Source organism: Erpetoichthys calabaricus, chromosome 7, assembly GCF_900747795.2.
Source record: "Erpetoichthys calabaricus chromosome 7, fErpCal1.3, whole genome shotgun sequence".
Lineage (NCBI taxonomy): Eukaryota > Metazoa > Chordata > Cladistia > Polypteriformes > Polypteridae > Erpetoichthys > Erpetoichthys calabaricus.
Window position 1 is genome coordinate 193,428,155 of NC_041400.2, and position 22,605 is coordinate 193,450,759.

The 22,605-nt window shown below is 41.1% G+C and overlaps 1 protein-coding gene across 1 annotated transcript in view; it reads right to left on the bottom strand.

Moving 5' to 3' along the window:
- The window catches only part of tbc1d2 (TBC1 domain family, member 2), a 175,744-nt gene that overhangs the window by 145,351 nt on the left and 7,788 nt on the right, over positions 1-22,605 (bottom strand). The window contains exon 2 of the mRNA XM_051929904.1: positions 17,763-18,208. Coding sequence (XP_051785864.1) covers positions 17,763-18,191 — 429 coding nt within the window. The 5' untranslated portion in view covers positions 18,192-18,208. The remainder of the gene's footprint in view (positions 1-17,762; positions 18,209-22,605) is intronic.

Below are 22,605 nucleotides of genomic sequence, written 5' to 3' on the forward strand. Positions count from 1 at the left end.
GCAGATAGAGGGTCATTTCCGGAGGGCAAGACTGGACCGTGTGTCTGCCAACCAGGATTATGAGCTGTTTCATCGTGTGGTGGGTGTGGCAATGTGCTGTACCACTGCATGCTCCCCAACCTGACCTGACCACAAGTTGGGACACTGTTATGTATACATCTTCATTTGTAAATGTTATTATATGGTAAAGGGCATGGTTGTGTGCGCATGTGTAATATAAATAAGGGGGTGTGGAGTTTAGAGCAGTGTGTGTGGAAGAAGCGATAGAGAGGAACGTGTGTGAGAAGGATGATAGCATTTGCGTTGGTTCAGTTTTGTAAAATAAAGTGTTCCTGTTGTTCATCACCCTGTGGAATTTGGTTGTGTTAAAACGTATACAGAAAATACAAATATATAACAGACACCTGTACAAATTGTTTGCTTCAACTTGCAAGGCTTCATTTATTTCAATGGTTGCAGAACATTTGTAGGTTGTAACCTATTAGTTGTTCCCTGAAGAAGACCCATTTGTAACATTCTGAAATTTCCTTTTGCTGACCTAAACTTTAAATTTATACCTCTGGCAGTTTACGGCTTACCTTTTCACCATTTTAGGTCATTCGCTGCATTTCAACTGATTAAACTTGAAAGAAAAATGGGAAAAACTGAGGTGTTCTAAAACTTCTTACTAGCAGTATGTGTGCACCTAAAAAACATCTGCTGTTTCCTTTATTCCCTATTGCAAGCACTAGATCCATACTCTCTGCGTGGCCTTAAAGTCTACACTATTGGCTACCTCCTATTTCCCAGGATGTGGCCGTTATAAGGGCTTGAGGAAACCCTCCTAATACAAAGCGTAACCTACTGTGTTTCCCCGAAAATAAGATCTACTTCGAAAATAAGCTCTAGCATGATTTTCAAGCTGCTCTGTAATATAAGCCGTACCCCAAAAATAAGCCCTAGTCAAGATCGTCAGCTGAAAAGTAAGGCTCCTAAGGCCAGGTTTATACTTCACACGATGTGACGCATGTGCCCGAAACTTCCATTACATTCCGAGGACACCTTGCCACAATATCTCTGAAAAGGATGTTTAATGATTACATCCATCAATTCGGGGATGCGCCCATTCCAACAGCATCGGCGCAAGACAGAAACAAAATCCCTGGACGGAGCATCAGCTCATTGCAAGGTGAACACAAGCACACACATACACTGGCGTCATTGTAACTTCACCACATCCCCAAACCTTCATGTCTTTGGATGGAAAACTGAGCCCACTGTGGAAACCCACCAGGAAAAACATGCAAACTCTAGGCAGGGATCACAAGGGACGCGACTCTCTACTGTGAGACAGCAGTGCTACCGCTCTGAAACCGTGCCACCCCATATGTGTGACTATTAGCAGTATTCATTATTTAAACAAAGTTAACGATTTATCTGTAAAATGTAAAATGTAACATACATATTTTAATGCATTTCCATCATGAAAGTGATATCAAGTATAAATCTAAGAATTGTAAATGTGCAGAGAGCTGGAATATCATAAATGTAATGTGTTCTGTGTGGCGATGCTGCTTGCCGTTGCTGTCAGATCAGGAGGAAGCCCCAGAAGTGCGTAGCGATTTAACAACTGGGTTGGTTTTAGGATGACATTTACAACAGTCTACTTTAATGATAAAGTAAACTGCAGGATTAACGAGGACATTTCGAGTTTAAAGCTGAAATTTCCACTTTAATCACAAAATAGACATTTTCATTATGTCCTTATTTTTTTTTCTCTGTGGCTCAAATACGCCGCCATACATTCCAATGGTATTGTAAAGGTACAAAAAAAAGACGGCGCAGAAGATGGTATGTGAGACTTAAAATGTATTGTGTCATTACTTTGGGAAATATGCGACGCTTGAATATCAAAGCACCACAAATGCATTTGTATGTCGGCATTTTGCTTCACCACATCGAACCATTCATCAAGCATCGAAGCGCGCACATCGATCCTGGAGGATCCTCAAAGCGGCTGGAGTAGCAAGAAATTCAGGCTGGAATTCAGGGTTTGAATGTGGAGAGTTATGACGATAGTCCAGAAGAAGATGACAGGACTGTATTTGGATAAATGTATATTGTTGTACATGAATAAATATAAGATATCCCCTGAAAATAAGCCCTAGTGCACCTTTCAGGGCAAAAATTAATATAAGACTGTTCCTGTTGGGGGCGGTAGCTCCCTAGTTGGAATAAGTTCTTTTTTAATTGCGGCGTTTTAAGTAACCAAAAACTATATAGATATGATATTAAAAGGCGATACCTCTCCTATAGTGATATGGTGGTGTTTTGTCTTGGTAGAGTAATATATTGCTATACTTTCCCCTATCGTATCTTATATATAATTCGCCAACCTCCTCACTCACTCACTCATGTCCGTCCGAAGCCGAATGAGCAGTCGCCTTCTGGGCAGCTCCCCGAAAATCCTTACAAGACCGACAACGTGGGAGGCAGTGGATTTACGGCTGCGAAAATTCAAAGAGAAAGGCGACTTCGACCGACATCCAACCCCAACATTGCAGCAGGTGGCGGATTTACGACCGTAAAAATTCAAAGAGAAAGGTGACTTCAATTAAAGCTCTAGAGGCCTGAAAGGCGATTTCGACTACAGCTCGAGGCCTAATTACGCATTCTGATTCAATTACGCATTCATTCAATACACCTATATCAGGTTTGTGGTGCTTATACTTATTACTATTCCACTCGTGCCCGTTTCATCTTACGTTGTCGAAACAGGCTCTTTGTCTAGCTATTAATAAGTAACTTTTGTCAGAATGCCTAATCCCGCAGACTTACCACTGTGTATAAGATATTACAGTATATAACTTATCCCCACCTTCCCTTCTATATCTACAGTAATCCCTCGCTATATCGCGCTTCGCCTTTCGTGGCTTCACTCCATCGCGGATTTTATATGTAAGCATATTTAAATATATATCGCGGATTTTTTGCTGGTTCGCGGATTTCTGCGGACAATGGGTCTTTTAATTTCTGGTACATGCTTCCTCAGTTGGTTTGCCCAGTTGATTTCATACAAGGGACGCTATTGGCAGATGGCTGAGAAGCTACCAGGCTTACTTTTCTGTCTCTCTTGCGCTGACTTTCTCTGATCCTGACGTAGGGGGATTGAGCAGGGGGGCTGTTTGCACACCTAGACGATAAGGACGCTCGTCCAAAAATGCTGAAAGATTATCTTCACGTTGCTATCTTTTGTGCAGCTGCTTCCTGAAATGACATGCTGCACGGTGCTTCGCATACTTAAAAGCTCGAAGGGCACGTATTGATTTTTGATTGAAAAACAAACTCTCTCTCTCTCTCTCTCTCTTTGTCTGCTCCTGACGGAGGGGGTGTGAGCTGCCGCCTTCAACAGCTTTGTGCCGCGGTGCTTCGCATACTTAAAAGCAAACAGCACTATTGATTTGTTTGCTTTCCTCTGTCTTTCTGACATTCTGTGCTCCTGATGCGCACTCCTTTGAAGAGGAAGATATGTTTGCATTCTTTTAATTGTGAGACAGAACTGTCATCTCTGTCTTGTCATGGAGCACAGTTTAAACTTTTGAAAAAGAGACAAATGTTTGTTTGCAGTGTTTGAATAACGTTCCTGTCTCTCTACAACCTCCTGTGTTTCTGCGCAAATCTGTGACCCAAGCATGACATTCTAAAAATAACCATATAAACATATGGTTTCTACTTCGCGGATTTTCTTATTTCGCAGGTAGCTCTGGAACGCAACCCCTGCGATGGAGGAGGGATTACTGTATAGGTAATTAGGTGTAGTAAAAAGAAAAGCAGGAGTTAAGTTACACATAAAACAATGTATTATTGATAATATTCATAAATAATAACAATATGCAAAGTACATTTGAATATTGGCAACCATACAACCTGATTAAATGGTGATGTGTAGTTTCAGGCGGCACACAGACTTGTAGTTATTTAAAGTGTCTCTAGTTAAAGCATCATTCAGCTTTCTTCAGAACAGGCCGTATGCCTGTTCCAATATGGCTGCTAAATTGTGGTCTTCATTGCGTTGTCCTTTCAGTTCATGGTGTGATGGTCTTCATCAGTTGTTGGTTAGTAAGAGAGAGAATATGGTTGAGTAAGCAGATTTATAGATTCTCTGTCCAACCCCTAGAGCCAATAGGACATCATGGTACTTAAAAGCTTCTGATAGAAGCCAATTCCAAACAGCCATACTTCAGACCAATGGGGGAATACAACATCTTAATACCTGCCATCCCACCAAAACCATTTGTTGAGCTAAAGTTTCCTTGCGGGGGTTGAAACACTCACCAAACTGGTTTAAAGCACACCCCCCCAACTCTGTTGTAAAATTCAAAGAAACTCAGTCGTAAAAGGGGGGCAAACACGAATGCCTCTCACCAAAGTAACACTAAATTACATTGCGTGCCTAAATTACAAATAAAGACATACAAAATATTTATCAAGTTATATGCAAAATCTCACATCACAACAGGCGGTAACAAATCACATAAGAGAAAATAACTTCGCTTTCTTTAATGACGATTTACGTGGCATTACAGACGGGAAGCCACAGCAAGACAAGTACCAAGGTGGGATCTTGATCTATACAGTCTGCCGTTTTTCACAGCTGCACTGGAAGGCTTTTCAGGACGGATGACGATATCACGGATTTCATCGGATTGGCTGGCCCAACACTGTTTCAGCCATGGAATGGCCAAATGGGGGAGGCAGCTTGATGGACGAGGTCTCCAGGAGTCTAAAATTACCCAAATCTTATTATGTGATATCATCTACTGTTAAATTCTGCTTTGTACTTCCAAAAAAAATGTTTATTTTTTATTGAGGATTTGTTCTGTTCTATGTATTGTATTGTATTGACCCCCCTTCTTTTGATACCCACTGCATGCCCAACCTACCTGGAAAGGGGTCTCTCTTTGAACGGCCTTTCCCAAGGTTTCTTCCATTTTTCCCTACTAGGTTTTTTTGGGAGTTTTTCCTTGTCTTCTTTGAGAGTTGAGGCTGGGGGGCTTTCAAGAGGCAGGGCCTGTTAAAGCCCATTGCGGCACTTCCTGTGTGATTGTGGGCTCTACAAAAATAAACTGCATTGTATTGTATTGTATTGTATTGTATCACCCCATCGGTCCGTCGGCTTCAAAGTGTTTGGCTGCTGTCCAAGTCTTTTATACTGGTTTCTCCACAGGCCCTTACTTAGGTTCCAAACAAGGGAAGAAGATTTTGTGCTGACTTTTAACAGAGGACAAAATACTATACATCTGTCTTTAGGCTGACTATACATTCCTCCAGCTGCCTATGTCTATCTTGTCCTATGCTTGGCCCAGCAGTTCTAAATGCTGAGCCCCTTTGTGCTAAATCTGGCTCAGCTATGCATGTACAAAGCAAAGAAAAACAGATTTAAAATGTCTGCACAGAGACAGTGACATTAAATTTATTATTATAACAAACTTATTATAACAAAGATCTGGTCTTATTTTCAGGGAAACATGGTAGTACAGTAATCCCTCGCTACTTCGCGGTTCACTTTTCGCGGATTCACGACTTCGCGGATTTTATATGTAAGCATATCTAAATATATAACGCGGATTTTTCGCTGCTTCGCGGGTTTCTGTGGACAATGGGTCTTTTTACTTCTGGTATTTGCTTCCTCAGTTGGTTTGCCCAGTTGATTTCATACAAGAGATGCTATTGGCGGATGGCTGAGAAGCTACCCAATCAGAGCACGCAGTTAAGTTCCTGTGTGCTGCTGATTGGCTCAGCGACGGAGTGCTGCATTAGCCAGGAAGTCTCATCTCACTCATTCATCATTAACGTCCTCTTGCTACTGCATTCAGGGGATTATCACCTTCATCGTCATCATTTTTACTGCGCAGCATATTCATCACCATCATCACGTCATATATAGCTACGTGTACTTCGCTATACAGTAAGTGTAAACTTATCTACCGATTTCATATTGCTTAGCAGTTGTCCCCGTTATTAATAGAGTAAAGGGTGGGTTGTAAACAATACAGGGAGGGTTTAAAAACGTCCAAATACACGTTAAATAATTAAATAAATATGGTGTCCCTACTTCGCGGAAATTCAGTTATCGCGGTCGGCCTTGGAACCTATCTCCCGCGATAAGTGAGGGATTACTGTACTATATAGTAAAAACAGCAGACCATCAGTAATGGTTCTGCCTTGCTAAAGGAAAGCATGTTGCACAAGCTATAGCAGTAAAACAAAGTAACTGGTTTTTGCTAAAGAAAAGGGAGTGAACTGATTACTGACTATTCGGTAGGTATAATGTTTATGCTAGGAAATGAGGACCATAGTGTGAGAAATGTCAAAATCTTCAACTGCAGTGTACCCAGCAACAGTAAGGCGTAACCAAAGCGAAGAAGTACAAAAAGACAGACAAATGTGGGCTTTACTTCTTTCCACATGTGCCAGATAAGGCTGACCCTAAAGGAATTGGAACAAAGCATCCCTGCTACCATGTGATAAATTATACTTAGCGGTTTGATTTCTGTTGTGTTTGGACTCTGAGACTATTGTTTGTAACTCTGTAGTCTGGGTAAAGCAAGCGAATGTATAAACATATACAGTTACGAGAAAAACTCTCTTTGGAATTCCCCAGATGTTGGCATTGATTACAGTTGGACTTTTTTATGTCTTTATTGAGCACATTGAGTAATCATTCACAGTGCAGGCTGGGAAATATAAACGGACCTCTGTGCTAATGACGTCTCGAAAAAGCTAATTGGAGAAAGGTACTTTAATTAAGGAGATGAGATTGGTAGAGTGGGTGGCACAGGTGCTTTGCCATTCAAATAAATGCCCACAAAGCCTGATTACTGAAAAACATCTGCTTTCCTGAAGGATGACTGGTTAGCGTGAACCAAAATTCAATCCAAAAAAACGTACCCAAACCCTAGGAGATGCATTATACTGTATAGAGATGCATGAAGCTGGAAAAAGGCTATAAAAGCTAAAGACCTGGGTGTTCGTCATTCCACAATAAGACAAACTGTCCACAAAATGAGAAAATTCAGGACTGTAGCTACTCTTTCTAGGAGTGGGTGTTCTGCAGGGTTGCACGGTATACTGGTACTGGAAAAGTACCAAAAAATCCAATTTTAAAACAGAATGGTACCAACACTGCGGTGGGCTGGGATTTGTTCCTGCCTTGTGTCCTGCAGACCCCTGTGACCCTGTGTTAGGATATAGCGGGTTGGAAAATGACTGACTGACTGATGGTACCAACATTTTGGGATTTTTAGTACCGGAAGTAAAAGACTGCTTTCCTTCCAATACCCCACCTTTCCCCTTCCCTAGACATTTGCTATTACAGTTGTGGAAAATCATCAGTTTCGCACACTTAACAAAACACAAGTGTATGGATTGATGTAATCAGGACTTCATACAGGGGACACAAAACTCCACTGCTTCATGGGGGAAGTCCCCCACCACCTCTTTATGCTTCGATAGGGAAATGGTGTGCAGTGTGGTGTCATTACGTGGTGCATCAGGGAGGCTGGAGTAAGACACGGGTTGGGGGGTGGGGGGGTGGGCTTTGGAGCAAGAGGGGGGTTTGGGGGTGGCAGGTAGGGTGACCGCCCCAGGCCCCATGTCTAAGTGGGGCCCTGCTTTTGAGGTCCGCATGTCCCATTTCAGCAGATTTGTCAAGTTATATTTTCCAGTATATATATTGTGACAGATTGGGGGCACTGTCGACCCCTTGAACCCTCAGACAACACGTTTGACACCAGGTAAAAGTTCAATAATTACATTTATTATTATAATAATGTGCACAAAGCACCTCCACTCCACAATACTCAATAATAACTCAATAATCAATAACACAATACACTAATCCTCCACTCCCAGCAGCTCAGTCACCCCAACTCGGCTCCCTGCTGGGACCTCCCACAATCCTTTTAAACTCCTTGACCCGGAAGTGCTTCCGTCCCTTAGTCCACGTGACTTCCTAGCACTTCCAGGTCAGATCAAAATTCTTCATTTCTTCAGCTCGGAAGTACTGTACATCATTTCTTCCGTTCCCATGACTGGGAAGTACTTCCGGGCCATACAGAAAGTACAGGTCATTGGGCCTCCCTGCAGCATCCCCTGGCGGCCCCCACGGTATCCAGCAGGGCTGTGTAGAAGAACTCCAACATCCATGATGCCCTGCTGGAATTCGGGGCCCCTCTATGTTGCAGGGAGAGCTCCATGTAGCGATGTGGGGGTAATGGCAGGGATAAACTGCCGGCCATATATCACAATATATTTGAGATGCTTCTAAGAGGAACCCTTTTAACCCAATCGGAAGGCAAGAAAAGTGGATTTTCATCTCTGAACCTGGAAACCGATTTCATTAAGATACCTTTACATCAGGGGTCTCCAACATGTCGCTCGCAAGCTACCGGCAGCTCGCCACCCCTTTCCAAGTAGCTCGCCAAAGGGTTAATGAATCCTACATAAATTTGAAAACTTGATTAGTCAAACTAGGGGTGGGCAATCTTTCCAAAAAAATCATATCACGATCCTTTTAACACAAAATCACAATCCACAATCTGAACTCTTTTCAAGGTGGCATACACTTAAAAGAATATCCGGACTCAAACTCATCAAGACCTAAGTAACATTTTATTAGTTGATTTCAATTGTTCTCTTGTTCGCTAGCTAAGCGGAGTTAAGGAGCACGCCCCAAAGCTGGCGTGCGAGTGAGGAAGGCCCCTATCCCCTCGGCCTGTTCAGTTTTTCTGGCATTTGCGCTAATAAATAGGTACCGCAAGTGAACTATGATACATAGCGAAATGAGAGAAGTCACAAAATCAACCGGAATGTTCAAGCAAATTATAGAAAAAACCCGATCTAAATCCGTTAAGTAGTTCTCTCATGAAAGCGGACAGACATTCAGACAGAGAGATGTTGGATTTTATATATATAGATATATTAGTAAACCTTCAAAATAATGTGCAGTTAAAGTCTCAACAGCATTTCTGGAGCTTAGTAGAGTCAGATAACTATAAGAATCTTCACCAAGCAGCTCTGAAAATGTCTGCTTTGTTTGGATCTCCATACCTCAGTGAGTCTGACATGAATGTCATGAAATCAAAGTTCAGAACAAGACTGACAGACGAACATTTAAATGACTCCATCAGAGTGAACCTGAGGGGCTCCACTCCACCAGACACCTCAGTGCCAGTCATGTCACTAACTAAAAAACACGTCACACATGCGACTGGACCTGTGAATAAAGTGACACTGTGACACATAACAATGACAAATTAACAAGTCATATCTGTGGATTTGAAATTGCATTGTTTTGTTTTGACAGCATTCATGTTTAAATTCAACAGTGTGAGATACACTAGAAAACGCATACAGATGTACAAAATGCACTTGCAGGTGAACAAAATATTTTTTGTGATGTTTTAATGAAAAATGTGAGTTGTGGACACCAACATTTTGTAACTGTTCAGGCAAAACAAGCGTGTTCAGTTTGTTTGGGTTGAAATAAGCTATGAGAATAAACGTTACAAAACAGGAGTAGCTCTCGGCCATTTTCATTTTGTAAAAGTAGCTCTCAGGGGAAAAAAGGTTGGAGACCCCTGCTTTTCGTTAATTTCACACTTCCTGTCGAAACACTGAAACTCACATTTTATTTGTAGGGCATAAACGTGTCCAAATATTAATGCACAAAAACATGATAACCGGCTGACATGACATTAACGTGAGTTATGACTATGACATGTCGAGAGTATACTGGCAATTTGGGTACGTTTTCTGGAAGAGGCCCTGCTAATTTCCACATGAACTGTGATTTCCTTTACATCACTATTGGCACTTATCTTGCTAAACTGGAAGAATCTTAACTCTCCTCTTATAAGTCAGTGGGAAACCGATGTTTTATATTATTTGAAATTGGAAAAAATCAAATTCTCTGTTAGAGGATCTGTACAGAACTTTTTCAAAACCTGGCAGGATCTAATCAATAATATTTTAGAATAAGAAGAAATAATTATTTCTGCATCTCTTTTCCTTCTCCATTTATCTTTATTGCCCTGTCAAACTCAAAAATTTAGATATGCTTACAAGCTTTAAGTATTACTCCTTTGGCTATGCTCTCCTTCTCAGAGGTGGGGTTTGATTTGTTTTTAATCCTATTTTTTTGTAAAAATTGATCTATTTGTATGGAATGATTACAATAAAATTAATGATAAAAAAAAATTTCCGCATGAAACACTGCACTGTAGTGGTATTGTTGTGAATTATGCACTTTTTTTTAATAGATTATATCATTATATTTTGATAAAGTCCGGGTGTTATCTTGCAATAATCTAGCTGAATACTGTAATGAGAAAAATCCGGTGCATGTTAACATTATTTTTATTAAATTTGCACACAAGTTTATACAGTCCACACATATTGGTAACAGCATTTGACGTAACCGGCCTGTGGTGTTGTGTGTCCACAGCTCCCATCAGGAAGGCCAGTTTTAAATAAATAATCGCTGCACTCAAGGCTTAGCGAGGGGGCGTGGTGGTGTGTGGCCGAAGCGGTTCCTGAGGAGTTCGTGAGAAACACACAGGTGAGAAACAGCCCGCATCTGTAATTGTTCCCAGGAACTGCTGATTGCTACAGCTGCCACGTCCTCTTCATAAATAGAAGCGCAAGGTGGCTAAAAAGGAGAGAAAGAAGAAAGAAAAAAGGAAGGAAAAAAAAGACGGAGGTTGCAGGAAGCAACGTGGGGAGAAAGAGAGAGCGCACGCCAGTGAGCGAGCGAATGTAGGCTCGCAGGCAGGCAGCTGGACAGTGAGCCCTAGCAGGGGTGTTTGGCCAACACTAGGTGGGGCAGAAGGAAGCGGTCACTCCAGCTGAGCGATCATGGAGCTGGAGTGACAGGAGAAGAAGGGCGGCTGGCCACGTAAGGCCAAGAAGGCAGCGAGAGTCGGGAGGCTTGGATGTAGAAGCCCTAACATGAGCGTCCTGGCCGTTGGGTTTAAAGCATCGCAGAGGCAACATTATGGTTTCAGCCTGCTTGGCTGCCTCAGTGCCTTGTAATCATTGACGGAACAATGAATTCAAAGGCATATCAAGACATTTTGACAAGTGAATGTAAGGCCAACAGCCAATGACTACAAGCTTAAGAAAGGCTGGGTGATGCAACAAGACAATGACCAAAACCACACAAGCAAATCGACTAAAGAATGTCTGGAAACGAAGATCTGTGTTTCGGAATGGCCAAGCCAGAGTTCTGACCTTAAACAGACTGAAATGATGTGCCATGACGCTCAGTTCATGTTTTACTAACATGAAGGAATTCTATGAGGAGGCAACAAAAGAATATGATCAAAGTGGAGCAGATGAGATTATTTATCTTGACTTTCAGAAAGCATTTCATAAGGTGCCACATCAGAGGTTGGGCATCAAACTAATAGAAGTGGCAGTTCAGGGTGTGGAGTGTCAATGGGTGCAGAATTGGCTCAGACACAGGAAGCAGAGGGTGATGAGGGTGTGAGGAACCTCATCAGAATTGGGTGACGCTAAGAGTGGTGACCAGCAGGGGGCAGTGTTGGGGCCACTGCTATTTTCAATAAATATAAATGATTTAGATAGGAAGAGAAGGAACAAGCTGGTTAAGTTTGCAGATGATACCAAGATTGGTGGATTGGCAAATAATTTGGAGTCCGATATATCGTTGCAGAAGGACTTGGATAGCAGACAGGCTTGGGCAGATTTGTGGAAGATGAAATTTAATGTCAGTAAATGTAAAGAATTATAATAAAGTCAAACCTATGTGTATTTTTTTATTTTCTGGAAGTCCTCTGGGAGCCCTGATTTCCCTATGGTGACAAATAAAGTATAGTCCATCTATCTATACTGCCAATAACAGAAACAGCAATGACAATATTGGACAGACTGACAGACAGTGAAAGGCACGATAGATAGATAGATAGATAGATAGATAGATAGATAGATAGATAGATAGATAGATAGATAGATAGATAGATAGATAGATAGAGTGAATGGCATGATAGATAGATAGATAGATAGATAGATAGATAGATAGATAGATAGATAGATAGATAGATAGATAGATAGATAGATAGAACGCCCTGAATATGGAAGAACCGGGGCAGAGAGTATTTCCGGGACAGTTTCTCTCCCAGACCAACAGAGGGCAGCCCCAGCAGGGGGTGCATGGATATTTTCAGGGCCCTATTTGGCAGCGCTTTTGCTACACCCAGAAGTGCTGCTTGAAGAAGCTCATTGGGCACCTGGAATCCCTCCAGTTGCCCTACAAAAAGGGGCCAGTCGCTAGAAGTCATCATCCAGAGTCTGGAGAGAGTGGACTAAGCCTACAGGGAGGATTGAAGGTGGCGGCGAAAAGACTGTGCTTGCGTTGTGTGTTGTGGAAGGCAACTGTGTAAATAAATCGTGTGCTGTGTGGACTAGAATTAGTGTCTTGCCTTTCTGTGGCATCACAATATATATATATGTATTATTTGGTCTGAACACACACCTCCTTGCAAGGTGGAGATGCCCCAAATTCCAGCAGGGCGTCATGGACTATGGAGTTTTAATACACAGCCCTGCTGGATAATGTCGGGGTCGCCAGGGTATGCTGCAGGGAGACACAGAGACGTTTATTTTCCATACAGCCCGGAAGTAAATCCCAGTCACATGGTTGGAAGAAATAAAGTGTTTCCGGGCTGATGAAGAAAAGGAGAAGCTTTTACCTGACCCACCTACAAAATGATTATGGGAAACCCCAGAAGATTGAGCTGAGCTGGGTGGAAAGGTGGCAACGCGTCTGGGAGTGTGGAGGAATTGATTAGTGTAGTGATTATTGATTTATTATTGTGTTTATGAGTATTGTGGAGTGGAGGGTGCTTTGTGCACGTTATTGTCTTTTGGTCTTTTACCTGGTGTCTGACGAGTGGTCTGAGGGTTCAAGAGCACCCTAAAATGTCACAATAGACACACATGTACATACAAACATATATTTATAGTAAGAGAGAATCTTTGTGGTTGTATCATATAATTTAAAATGTGTAATCATTCTTTCTTCAAACTTATATTAAATAAACATGATTTGTATGTTACATTTAAACTGCACTAACCTCAATCTATTATATCTTACTTATTTTACTGGTCATGCTTTTATTTGGTACTTGGAGTATTACCAGCTTTCATTGCACTAATTCATTGTTTGATTACATTGAATTGTAATATCGCTCATACATTTCCAAAACAATGAAAGATGTCCAGTTTAAATAATGTTTTCCCTCAGTATTACTGCAGATCTGGTGGTAGAAGGTAAGGGCTAGTTTAAGTGGCATGGCAACTACAGTAGAAACAAGATAATGCATAAACATGCAATAAACATGAGAGGTCTACCGACTTAGTGTACTCATTAGCTCTTCATTTCCTGATTCGTCAAAGGAGAAATGCCCGGTACTGAAACTTCTTTCTATGATAAGGGGAAAAACTGAAAAAACAAACATTGTAACTTCTATTATAAAGCCTAATTCTATCTAATACCAGGGGAACTAAATTATACTTCCCAGGGTGAGGGCCTGTGGTCTTCCTCTGTACAAATGGGAAATCTATGCATAATAATTTAGGTTCAACAGTATATATTTGCATACAAGGAAAACATGTTAGCTTTATATATCTGATTAAATATTACATATGTATAATTTATATTTATCCATCCATCCATCCATCCATTTCCCAACCCGCTGAATCCGAACACAGGGTCACGGGGTTCTGCTGGAGCCAATCCCAGCCAACACAGAGCACAAGGCAGGGAACCAATCCCAGGCAGGGTGCCAACCCACCGCAGGACACACACAAATACACCCACACACCAAGCACACACTAGGGCCAATTTAGAATCGCCAATCCACCTAACCTGCATGACTTTGGACTGTGGGAGGAAACCGGAGCGCCCGGAGGAAACCCACGCAGACACGGGGAGAACATGCAAACTCCACACAGGGAGGACCCGGGAAGTGAACCCAGGTCCCCAGATCTCCCAACTGCGAGGCCGCAGCGCTACCCACTGCGCCCCCATGCCGCCCTATATTTATCCATGTAGCCATTAATTTTCCAAACCCACTATACCCTGATCAGGGTCATGGGAAAGTTGGTACATAGGGTGCAAGGCAGGAATAATCACAGGATGCCAGTCCACCACAGGGTGAACACACACAGACAGACATGAAGCACCAGGAGGAAACCCATGAAGACATGACAAGAACATGTAAACACCACAGAGGCAGGGCCTGGTACTTGAACCTGGTCTTCTGCCACTGTGCCTCCTTTGTATATTTATTTATTTTTATACTAGGGGGCTTTGCCCCCTGCTCACTTCGCTTGCACACACAACCCCCCACCCCCTCCCAGGGCACGCTATGCACCAGCCACTTCAAATCTCTGCTGCTCGCATCGTGAAGGGGGTGGCTGAACACACGCTAAGGAGATGTGGACGGATCAGCTGCTGGCTTTCTGCTGCTGCTGCTGCCGAGCTGCGTGTTCTGCTTCTCGCGCTGCACGATGATCATTTAAAAGCCAGTGCAGCAGCTTTCCTTTTGTCTCACTGCCTTGTCGTTAAAGTGTCTCTCGCGGGACATCAAAGTGTCTCCGAGAAGATCACGTCTCGACCCAAGATTTTTTTATTATAATAGAGAGATATTCCAAATAAATAAGAAAGAATATGTTTGCATTGTTAGCCTAAAAGCAAACAATTCAGTAATACATTACATAAATACAAGCATATGGAAGTGTTCAATTAAAATTATATTTAATATGTGAAGACTCAGTGGTAAGAAAAAAAATGATGAAAACTAAACTTACACATTAAAACAAACAAAAGTAGTACAATACACAAAAGGTACAGCTATATGTTAACATGTGAGAAATATGGGTGTGCCTCTAAAAGTTAATGTTAGGCTACTAGCCAGTAGAAATGATGTCATTTGGAGATTTAACTTTATGCTTGACAACAAGGAATGCCTAACATGTTGCTCCATGCTCATTTCAGCTTACCAGCAACAGTATGTCTCACACAGAATAGTGTTTTCCAAACAACAATTACTTACCATGACACTACTTCTAAATCTCTTGAATCACAGCTTTTAAAAGCAGTACAACATTCAGTCTGAAACATTTCATATGGTTTCTAATTGAAGGGTTACAGGATGTGCTTAGGCAGCAAATTGAACATATTTTTTTAATAACAACTGCATACTGTTAAAAGTTAAAAGTACCAGGCACTGTGAACGGTCTCTGTCATATAGTGAATAATCTTTTTAAATAGTTGAATTCACAAAGTACTCTGTAAGCTGAAAACAAATGTTCACCTCATAAAAGTTTTTAAATGCACATATTGAAAAACATGGCTCAGTTAAATTAGAACATTAGAACAATCAAGAGGTGAACAAGCCATTCAGCCCAACAAAGCTCGCCAGTCCTGTCCACTTACTTCTTCAAAAACTCAAGTCAAGTTTTGAAAGTCCCTAAAGTCTTACTGTCTACCACACTAAACATTACAACTGAACACCAGCAAAACCAAGGAGCTGGTGGTGGATTTTAGGAGGACCAGGCCCCTCACGGACCCCGTGATCATCAGAGGTGACTGTGTGCAGAGGGTGCAGACCTATAAATACCTGGGAGTGCAGCTGGATGATAAATTGGACTGGACTGCCAATACTGATGCTCTGTTTAAGAAAGGACAGAGCTGACTATACTTCCTTAGAAGGTTGGCGTCCTTCAACATCTGCAATAAGATGCTGCAGATGTTCTATCAGACGGTTGTGGCAAGCGCCCTCTTCTACGCAGTGGTGTGCTGGGGAGGCAGCATAAAGAAGAGGGACAAACTGGTGAGGAAGGCAGGCTCTATTGTAGGCAAGGAGCTGGACAGTTTGGCATCCGTGGCAGAGCAACGGGCGCTGAGCAGACTCCTGTCAATCATGGAGAATCCACTGCATCCACTGAACAGGATCATCTCCAGACAGAGGAGCAGCTTCAGCGACAGACTGCTGTCACCGTCCTGCTCTACTGACAGACTGAGGAGATCGTTCCTCCACCAAACTATGCAACTCTTCAATTCCACTCGGGGATTTGGGGGGTAAACATTAACATTATACAAATTTACTGTCTGTTATACATGCATTTTCATCACTCTTTAATTTAATATTGTTTTTTATCAATATGCTGCTGCTGGAATATGTGAAGTTCCCCTTGGGATTAATAAAATATCTATCTATCTATCTACCTACTACTTGGTCGCTTATTCCAAGTGTCTATCATTCTGTGTGTAAAGAAAAACTTCCTAATGTTTGTGCGAAATTTACCCTTCATTAGCTTCCAAGTGTGTCCCTGTGTTCTTGATGAACTCATTTTAAAATAACAGTCTCGATCCATTGGACTAATTCCCTTCATAATTTTAAACACTTTGCTCAAGTCTCCTCTTAATCTTCTTTTGCTTAAACTGTAAAGGCTCAGCTCTTTTAATCTTTCCTCATAACTCATCCCCTGTAGCCCTGGAGTCAGCCTAGTCGCTCTTCTCTGGACCTTTTCTTGTGCTGCTATTTCCTTTTTGTAGCCTGGAGACCAAAACTGCACACAGTACTCCAGATGAGGTCTCACCAGTGTGTTATAAAGCGTCAGCAGAACCTCCTTGGACTTGTACTCCACACATCAAGGCGCTATATAACCTGACATTCTGTTAGCCTTCTTAATGGTTTCTGAACACTGATGGAAACTTAATAGCTTAGAGTTCACTATGACTCCTAAATCCTTCTCATAAGGTGGACTCTTGATTTTCAAACCGCCCATTGTATATCCAAACATTCACATTTTTACTTCCTATGTGTAATTCTTTACATTTACTGACATTAAATTTCATCTGCAACAAATCTGCCCAAGCCTGTCTGCTGTCCAAGTCCTTCTGTAATGATATAATGGATTCCAAATTATCTGCTAATCCACCTATCTTGGTATCATCAGCAAACTTCACCAGCTTGTTCCTTATATTCCTATCTAAATCATTTATATTTATTAAAAATAGCAGCACTGCCCCCCTGCTGGTCACCACTCTTAACATTGGCCAATTCTGATGAGGTTCCTCTCACCATCACCCTCTGCTTCCTGTGTCTGAGCCAATTCTGCACCCACCACACCCAGAACTGCCACTTCTATTAGTTTGATGCCCACCCTCTCATGTGGCACCTCATCAAATGCTTTCTGAAAGTCAAGATAAATAAGCTCATCTGCTCCTCTCTGGTCGTATCCTTTTGCTGCTTCCTCAAAGAATTCCAGCATGTTAATAAAACACGACCTCCCTCTTCTGACCCCACACTGACTGTTCCTAATAACTCCTGTCCTTGCCAGGTGTTGCTCAATCTTTTCCTTAGTAATTCCTTCCATTAATTTTTCTGTGATGCATGTTAAGCTTGCTGGCATATACCTGCTTGGATCTGCTCTGTCACCTTTTTAATATAATTGGATGATATTTGCCATTTTCCAGTCCTTCGGAATCTCTCCAATGCACAGTGACTTCCTAAAAATATGTCAAGGGTTTATATCTGCACTCACCAGCCTCCTTAAGAACTCGAGGGTAAATATTTTCTAGCCCTGGTGATTTGCTTGATTTCAAAATGACTATACCATGTGTAAAAATTTTAACACTACCCCATTGGCATTTCAGAAAACACATTTAAAATATATTTTCTCATATTTACCTTAAGAACAAACACTCTTTCTGGAGTATGAATTTCAAAGATCCCTTCCTCAGGCTCAGGTGGGTAGCTGAAGACGGCACTCGTGAGGTCAATGCTTCCCAAAGGATTAACGTCCTGAGAAGTCCTGTAATAATAAAGCTGACATTTCTTCTCCTCATAAATGAACCAGCGGGATTTCCATTGTTTCAGAGGTCCTCCCTGTTTGTTCAGATACCCACAGAGTTTTGTGGTTGAAATAGTCAATGGTTTCTTCGTTAACCTCTTTTCTGGAACATTCCCTGCTTCAATTGAAAAATCCATATCATTCGGTTGAACTCCACTTATCTCTTGTACAGAAGAAATCTCTCCATCTAAGCCTGTCTGGTGAGGAGCTGAAGAGACTGCAGCAGGCAAAGGACTTTTACTTTCACATTTGTTCTCCATTCCCATCAGTTGATGAAATTAATCTGTGCAGGTAAGAAAAAAAAAATTATTACCTTTTTTTTCTATAGCTACAATGTCTGAAGATGAAAGCAAAATTACAATTTCTTGGCTTTTTTCTCTTGTCATGTTTAATATAATAAACGATTACCATATATACTTGCGTATAAGTCAGAAAAATCGATCATAAAAATCAGACCCCGACTTATACGCCCGTTCAAAAATACGACACTTAATTTTTTCTTTTTTCTTTTACATCTTCTTCCTTCCTCGAATCTCACACCACTTTCTCAGACACAACGAATTTTGTTGCAGCCACAACTGTAGATGGAAAGTGAAGTCTCCAATGAGAATATGGAAATTCCAAAGAGATAACCTCGGCTTTAGATAGATAGATAGATAGATAGATAGATAGATAGATAGATAGATAGATAGATAGATAGATAGATAGATAGATAGATAGATAGATAGATAGATAGATGAAAGGCACTATATAATAGACAGACAGACAGACAAACAGACAGACAGACACTTTATTAATCACAAGGGGAAATTCCCATACTCCAGCAGCAGCATACTAATAAATAATATATTAAATTAAAGAGTGATAACAATGCAGGTATACAGACAGACAATAACTTTGAATAATGTTAACATTTACCCCCCCAGGTGGAATTTACTGTGTTTGGGTAGCAGTTTGTTATAAATTGTATTTCTGTTAATAATAGAATATCACTGGGTGGCACAGTGGGTAGCGCTGCTGCCTCACAGTAAGGAGACCTGGGTTTGCTTCCAGGGTCCTCCCTGCGTGGAGTTTGCATGTTCTCCCCGTGTCTGCGTGAGTTTCCTCCCACAGTCCAAAGACATGCAGGTTAGGTGGATTGGCGATCCTAAATTGTCCCTAGTGTGTGCTTGGTGTGTGTGCCCTGTGCTGGGCTGGCACCCTGCCTGGGATTTGTTCCTGCCTTGAGCCCTGTGCTGACTCTAGCAGACCCCCGTGACCCTGTGTTAGGATGTAGTGGGTTGGAGAATGACTGACTGACTAGAATATCACCAATATTAAAAGAACTGCCATTATATTATTGTCATCTTTTACATTTATGTGACTAGAGGACTCCTAATAATTCTTAAAGTTTATTTTCTACAACATTTCAACCCGGCTACAGGGGATGCTCACACCAGTGTGTTTCTTCATACCAGTCCCAAGCCCGGATAAATGGGGAGGGTTACGTTAGGAATAGTGCTGGTCGGTATACTAGTTCATGCCAAATGTTATGTTATGATATGGATTTTTCTTATACCGCAACACCGGTTTAAATAGCCTAAACAACATTCAGAACGTGGGGCAGTTGGAAACTGTTTAACAGGGGACCTTTTTCACTGCTGCACCACTAAACACGTATGCAATGGAGTACATGCATTAGTGGAGGTATTGAGCAGTGAAAATGGACAGACAACATTCCGAAACTGAAGCTGTAACAGATGATAAAGCTGAACCCGATGACACAGAAGAACTTTTGCCAAAAAAAGGAGCCGTGTCTGTTGTCTGGATATACTTGGGTTTCAAAAGGTCGTGGACCATTATGTTCAAATGTGTGAATACTGTTTCTATACCACTGAAAAATACTGCAAGCCAAGTTGTACTTGTTTTATTTTTTTTCGTTACTGTGTAATGTACCTGGGTACTGTGTAATAGTGTGATGACATGTTGACTTTATTCTTGACATTTCCACTTTAATCTCGACGCTTATGATGAGAATAAAGTCGTCATGTGGACTTTATTCTCGTAATTTGATATTAAAGCAGAACATCGTAAACTAAACTTCATCTTAAAATGAATATTTAATTTACTAGATTTTTCTCAAACCACGTCATAACTCAATATAGCACATTAAATGCTTTGTGTTAAGTTCTCCACAACCCAGTTGTTAATCACTATGTGCTTCTTAAACTGACTTCCTCCACACTAAGAGGAGGCGCAGGCAGCAATCACCACACAGAATCCATTCACTTCATGATATTCCTGCTCTCTGAACATTTAGAATGCTAAGATAAATACTTGATATCATTTTCATGATGAAATGCATTAAAGCAGGTATTAAACATCCACGAAAGTGTGGCGGTAGTGATGATCCCTTGCCGTAAACCCTCCCTGGTCATCTGATTATAAGTTTTGTTATAACACTGGACATGACAGTTCTCTTCTTCTTCTTTCGGCTGCTCCCGTTAGGGGTCTCCGCAGCGGATCATCTTCTTCCATATCTTTCTGTCCTCGTCATTTTGCTCTGTCGCACCCACCACCTGCATGTCCTCTCTCACCACCTTCTCTTAGGCCTTCCTCTTTTCCTCTTGCCTGTCAGCTCTATCCTTAGCACCCTTCTCTCATTATACCCCTCATCTCTCCTCCTTGCATGTCCAAACCAACGCCATCTCGCCTCTCTGACTTTGTCTCTCAACCTGAGGTGTCCCTCTAATGTCCTCATTTCTAATCCTGCCCATCCTCGTCACACCCAATGCAAATCTTAACATCTTTAACTCTGGCACCTCCAGCTCTGTCTCCTGCTTTCTGATCATGACAATCCTCTGCTGTTTAGATATTTATAAGAGTTTTGTAACCCTTTATTTAGTCATTATTATTACAAAGCACCTTTCATCTATGAAGATGTACTATATCAATGTACTTGATATACAGATACATACAGATGTACTTCCTGATGCTGCTGCTGTTATTAATAGCAGAGGATCATGTTGTAGGGTAACATGATGACCCTCAGGTCTCTTCAGGACTTCCAGCGAGCTTCCTTATAGACAGACTGTAATGCCATAATTAGACGAGGTGCATTCCAGTGCGTTTAAAGGAGCAAACACATTCCATATATTATTCCATTGAATCCTAGCTTTAAACATGAATGCATTTATTTGTAAAGGACTTCTCTGTTTAATAGTTAAGAGGTTTACCATGCTTTAAGTATTTCATGAGTTAATGCTGCCTCAATTGCTTTTCACATAATGTATTTAATAATTCACTTTAACAAAACATTACAGCTAGCAATAAGTGTTCTCATTGAACAGCAACAGTCTGTTTTATGTATAGCACCATTATTTACGTGTGTATCCATTTTACATTTACCTTATAGTTTACATAACATACAATATATGCATATAATGGAAGGATGTTATTAATGTAAATGTCTTTCAGCAGCAAAAACGATTGTAAAAAGACTCTTCTGTACTAAAACCTACACAAAACTAGATAGATAGATAGATAGATAGATAGATAGATAGATAGATAGATAGATAGATAGATAGATAGATAGATAGATACTTTATTAATACCAAGGGGAAATTCACAAAAAAACTATATCCTTATATTGTTGTAATCAATAAATCTACTCTCTATATATCAAATCCTAAGCCTAAAAGTGCAACGATTTTGTGCAACAATTTTATGTCACACTTTAAATCGGACTTAGTTTAACACCTACATATATATGTTTGGTATCATTCTTTTCAGAATTTATCGGACTTTAATGTGATGTTGTTAGATTTTCATATCCGTATTCCGTTTTTAAATTCGAAACTAAAAAATATCAAGAACTCACGTCCCGCAAGACGAGACTTTGTGCCAAAAGATTTAACCAGGCCTGGGGCCGGAAATTAAATACAAAGAGTAGGACAGCTGCTGCACAGGCGTTTAAATGTTTGAAGCGCCGCGTGAGATGCAGATCACACAGCATGGCAGCAGCAGCTGATCGAGCAAAGAGGAGGTAAAAAAACAAAACAAAAACTGTATTTGTTTCCCATTGTATCAACGTTTAAAAGGGGGTTTCGGAGGAGCAGCCACATCTCCCTGGGGTGCGTTCAGCCCCCCTCTTCACAACACGAGCAGCAGAGACGTGAAATGGCTGTCGCATAGCACAAGCCGGGGGATTGGCGACTGAAGAGAGCAGGGGTGCGAACCCCCTAGTGTCATTATAATGTATATTAGAAAGCCCAGAAACAGTCTTAAAGTAATTTTTGGTTTCCTCTCCTCTTGACAACGTGATCGTAATATTTACCGTATATACTCGCGTAAGTCGGGTCTTGAAACCCGAAAATTCGATCATAAAATTAGACCCTGACTTATATGCATGTTCAAAAATACGTTTTTATTTATTTATCTAATTATTTTATTCATTATCATTTGTTTTACTTACACATCTTCTTGCCTCCTCCGATCTCGCACCAGTATCTCAGACACATTGAATTTTGCTGCAGCAGCACAGTTATCAATTTATTTCACCACTTCAATGACTTTTAATTTCAAACCAGCTTCATATTTTCTTCTGATCGAACGCTCCATCGTAGATAAGGGATGCTCTTACGATAAAGGTGTATGAGGGTGTGAGATACAAAAAACACAAAAATCAGTGCAAACGTTGCT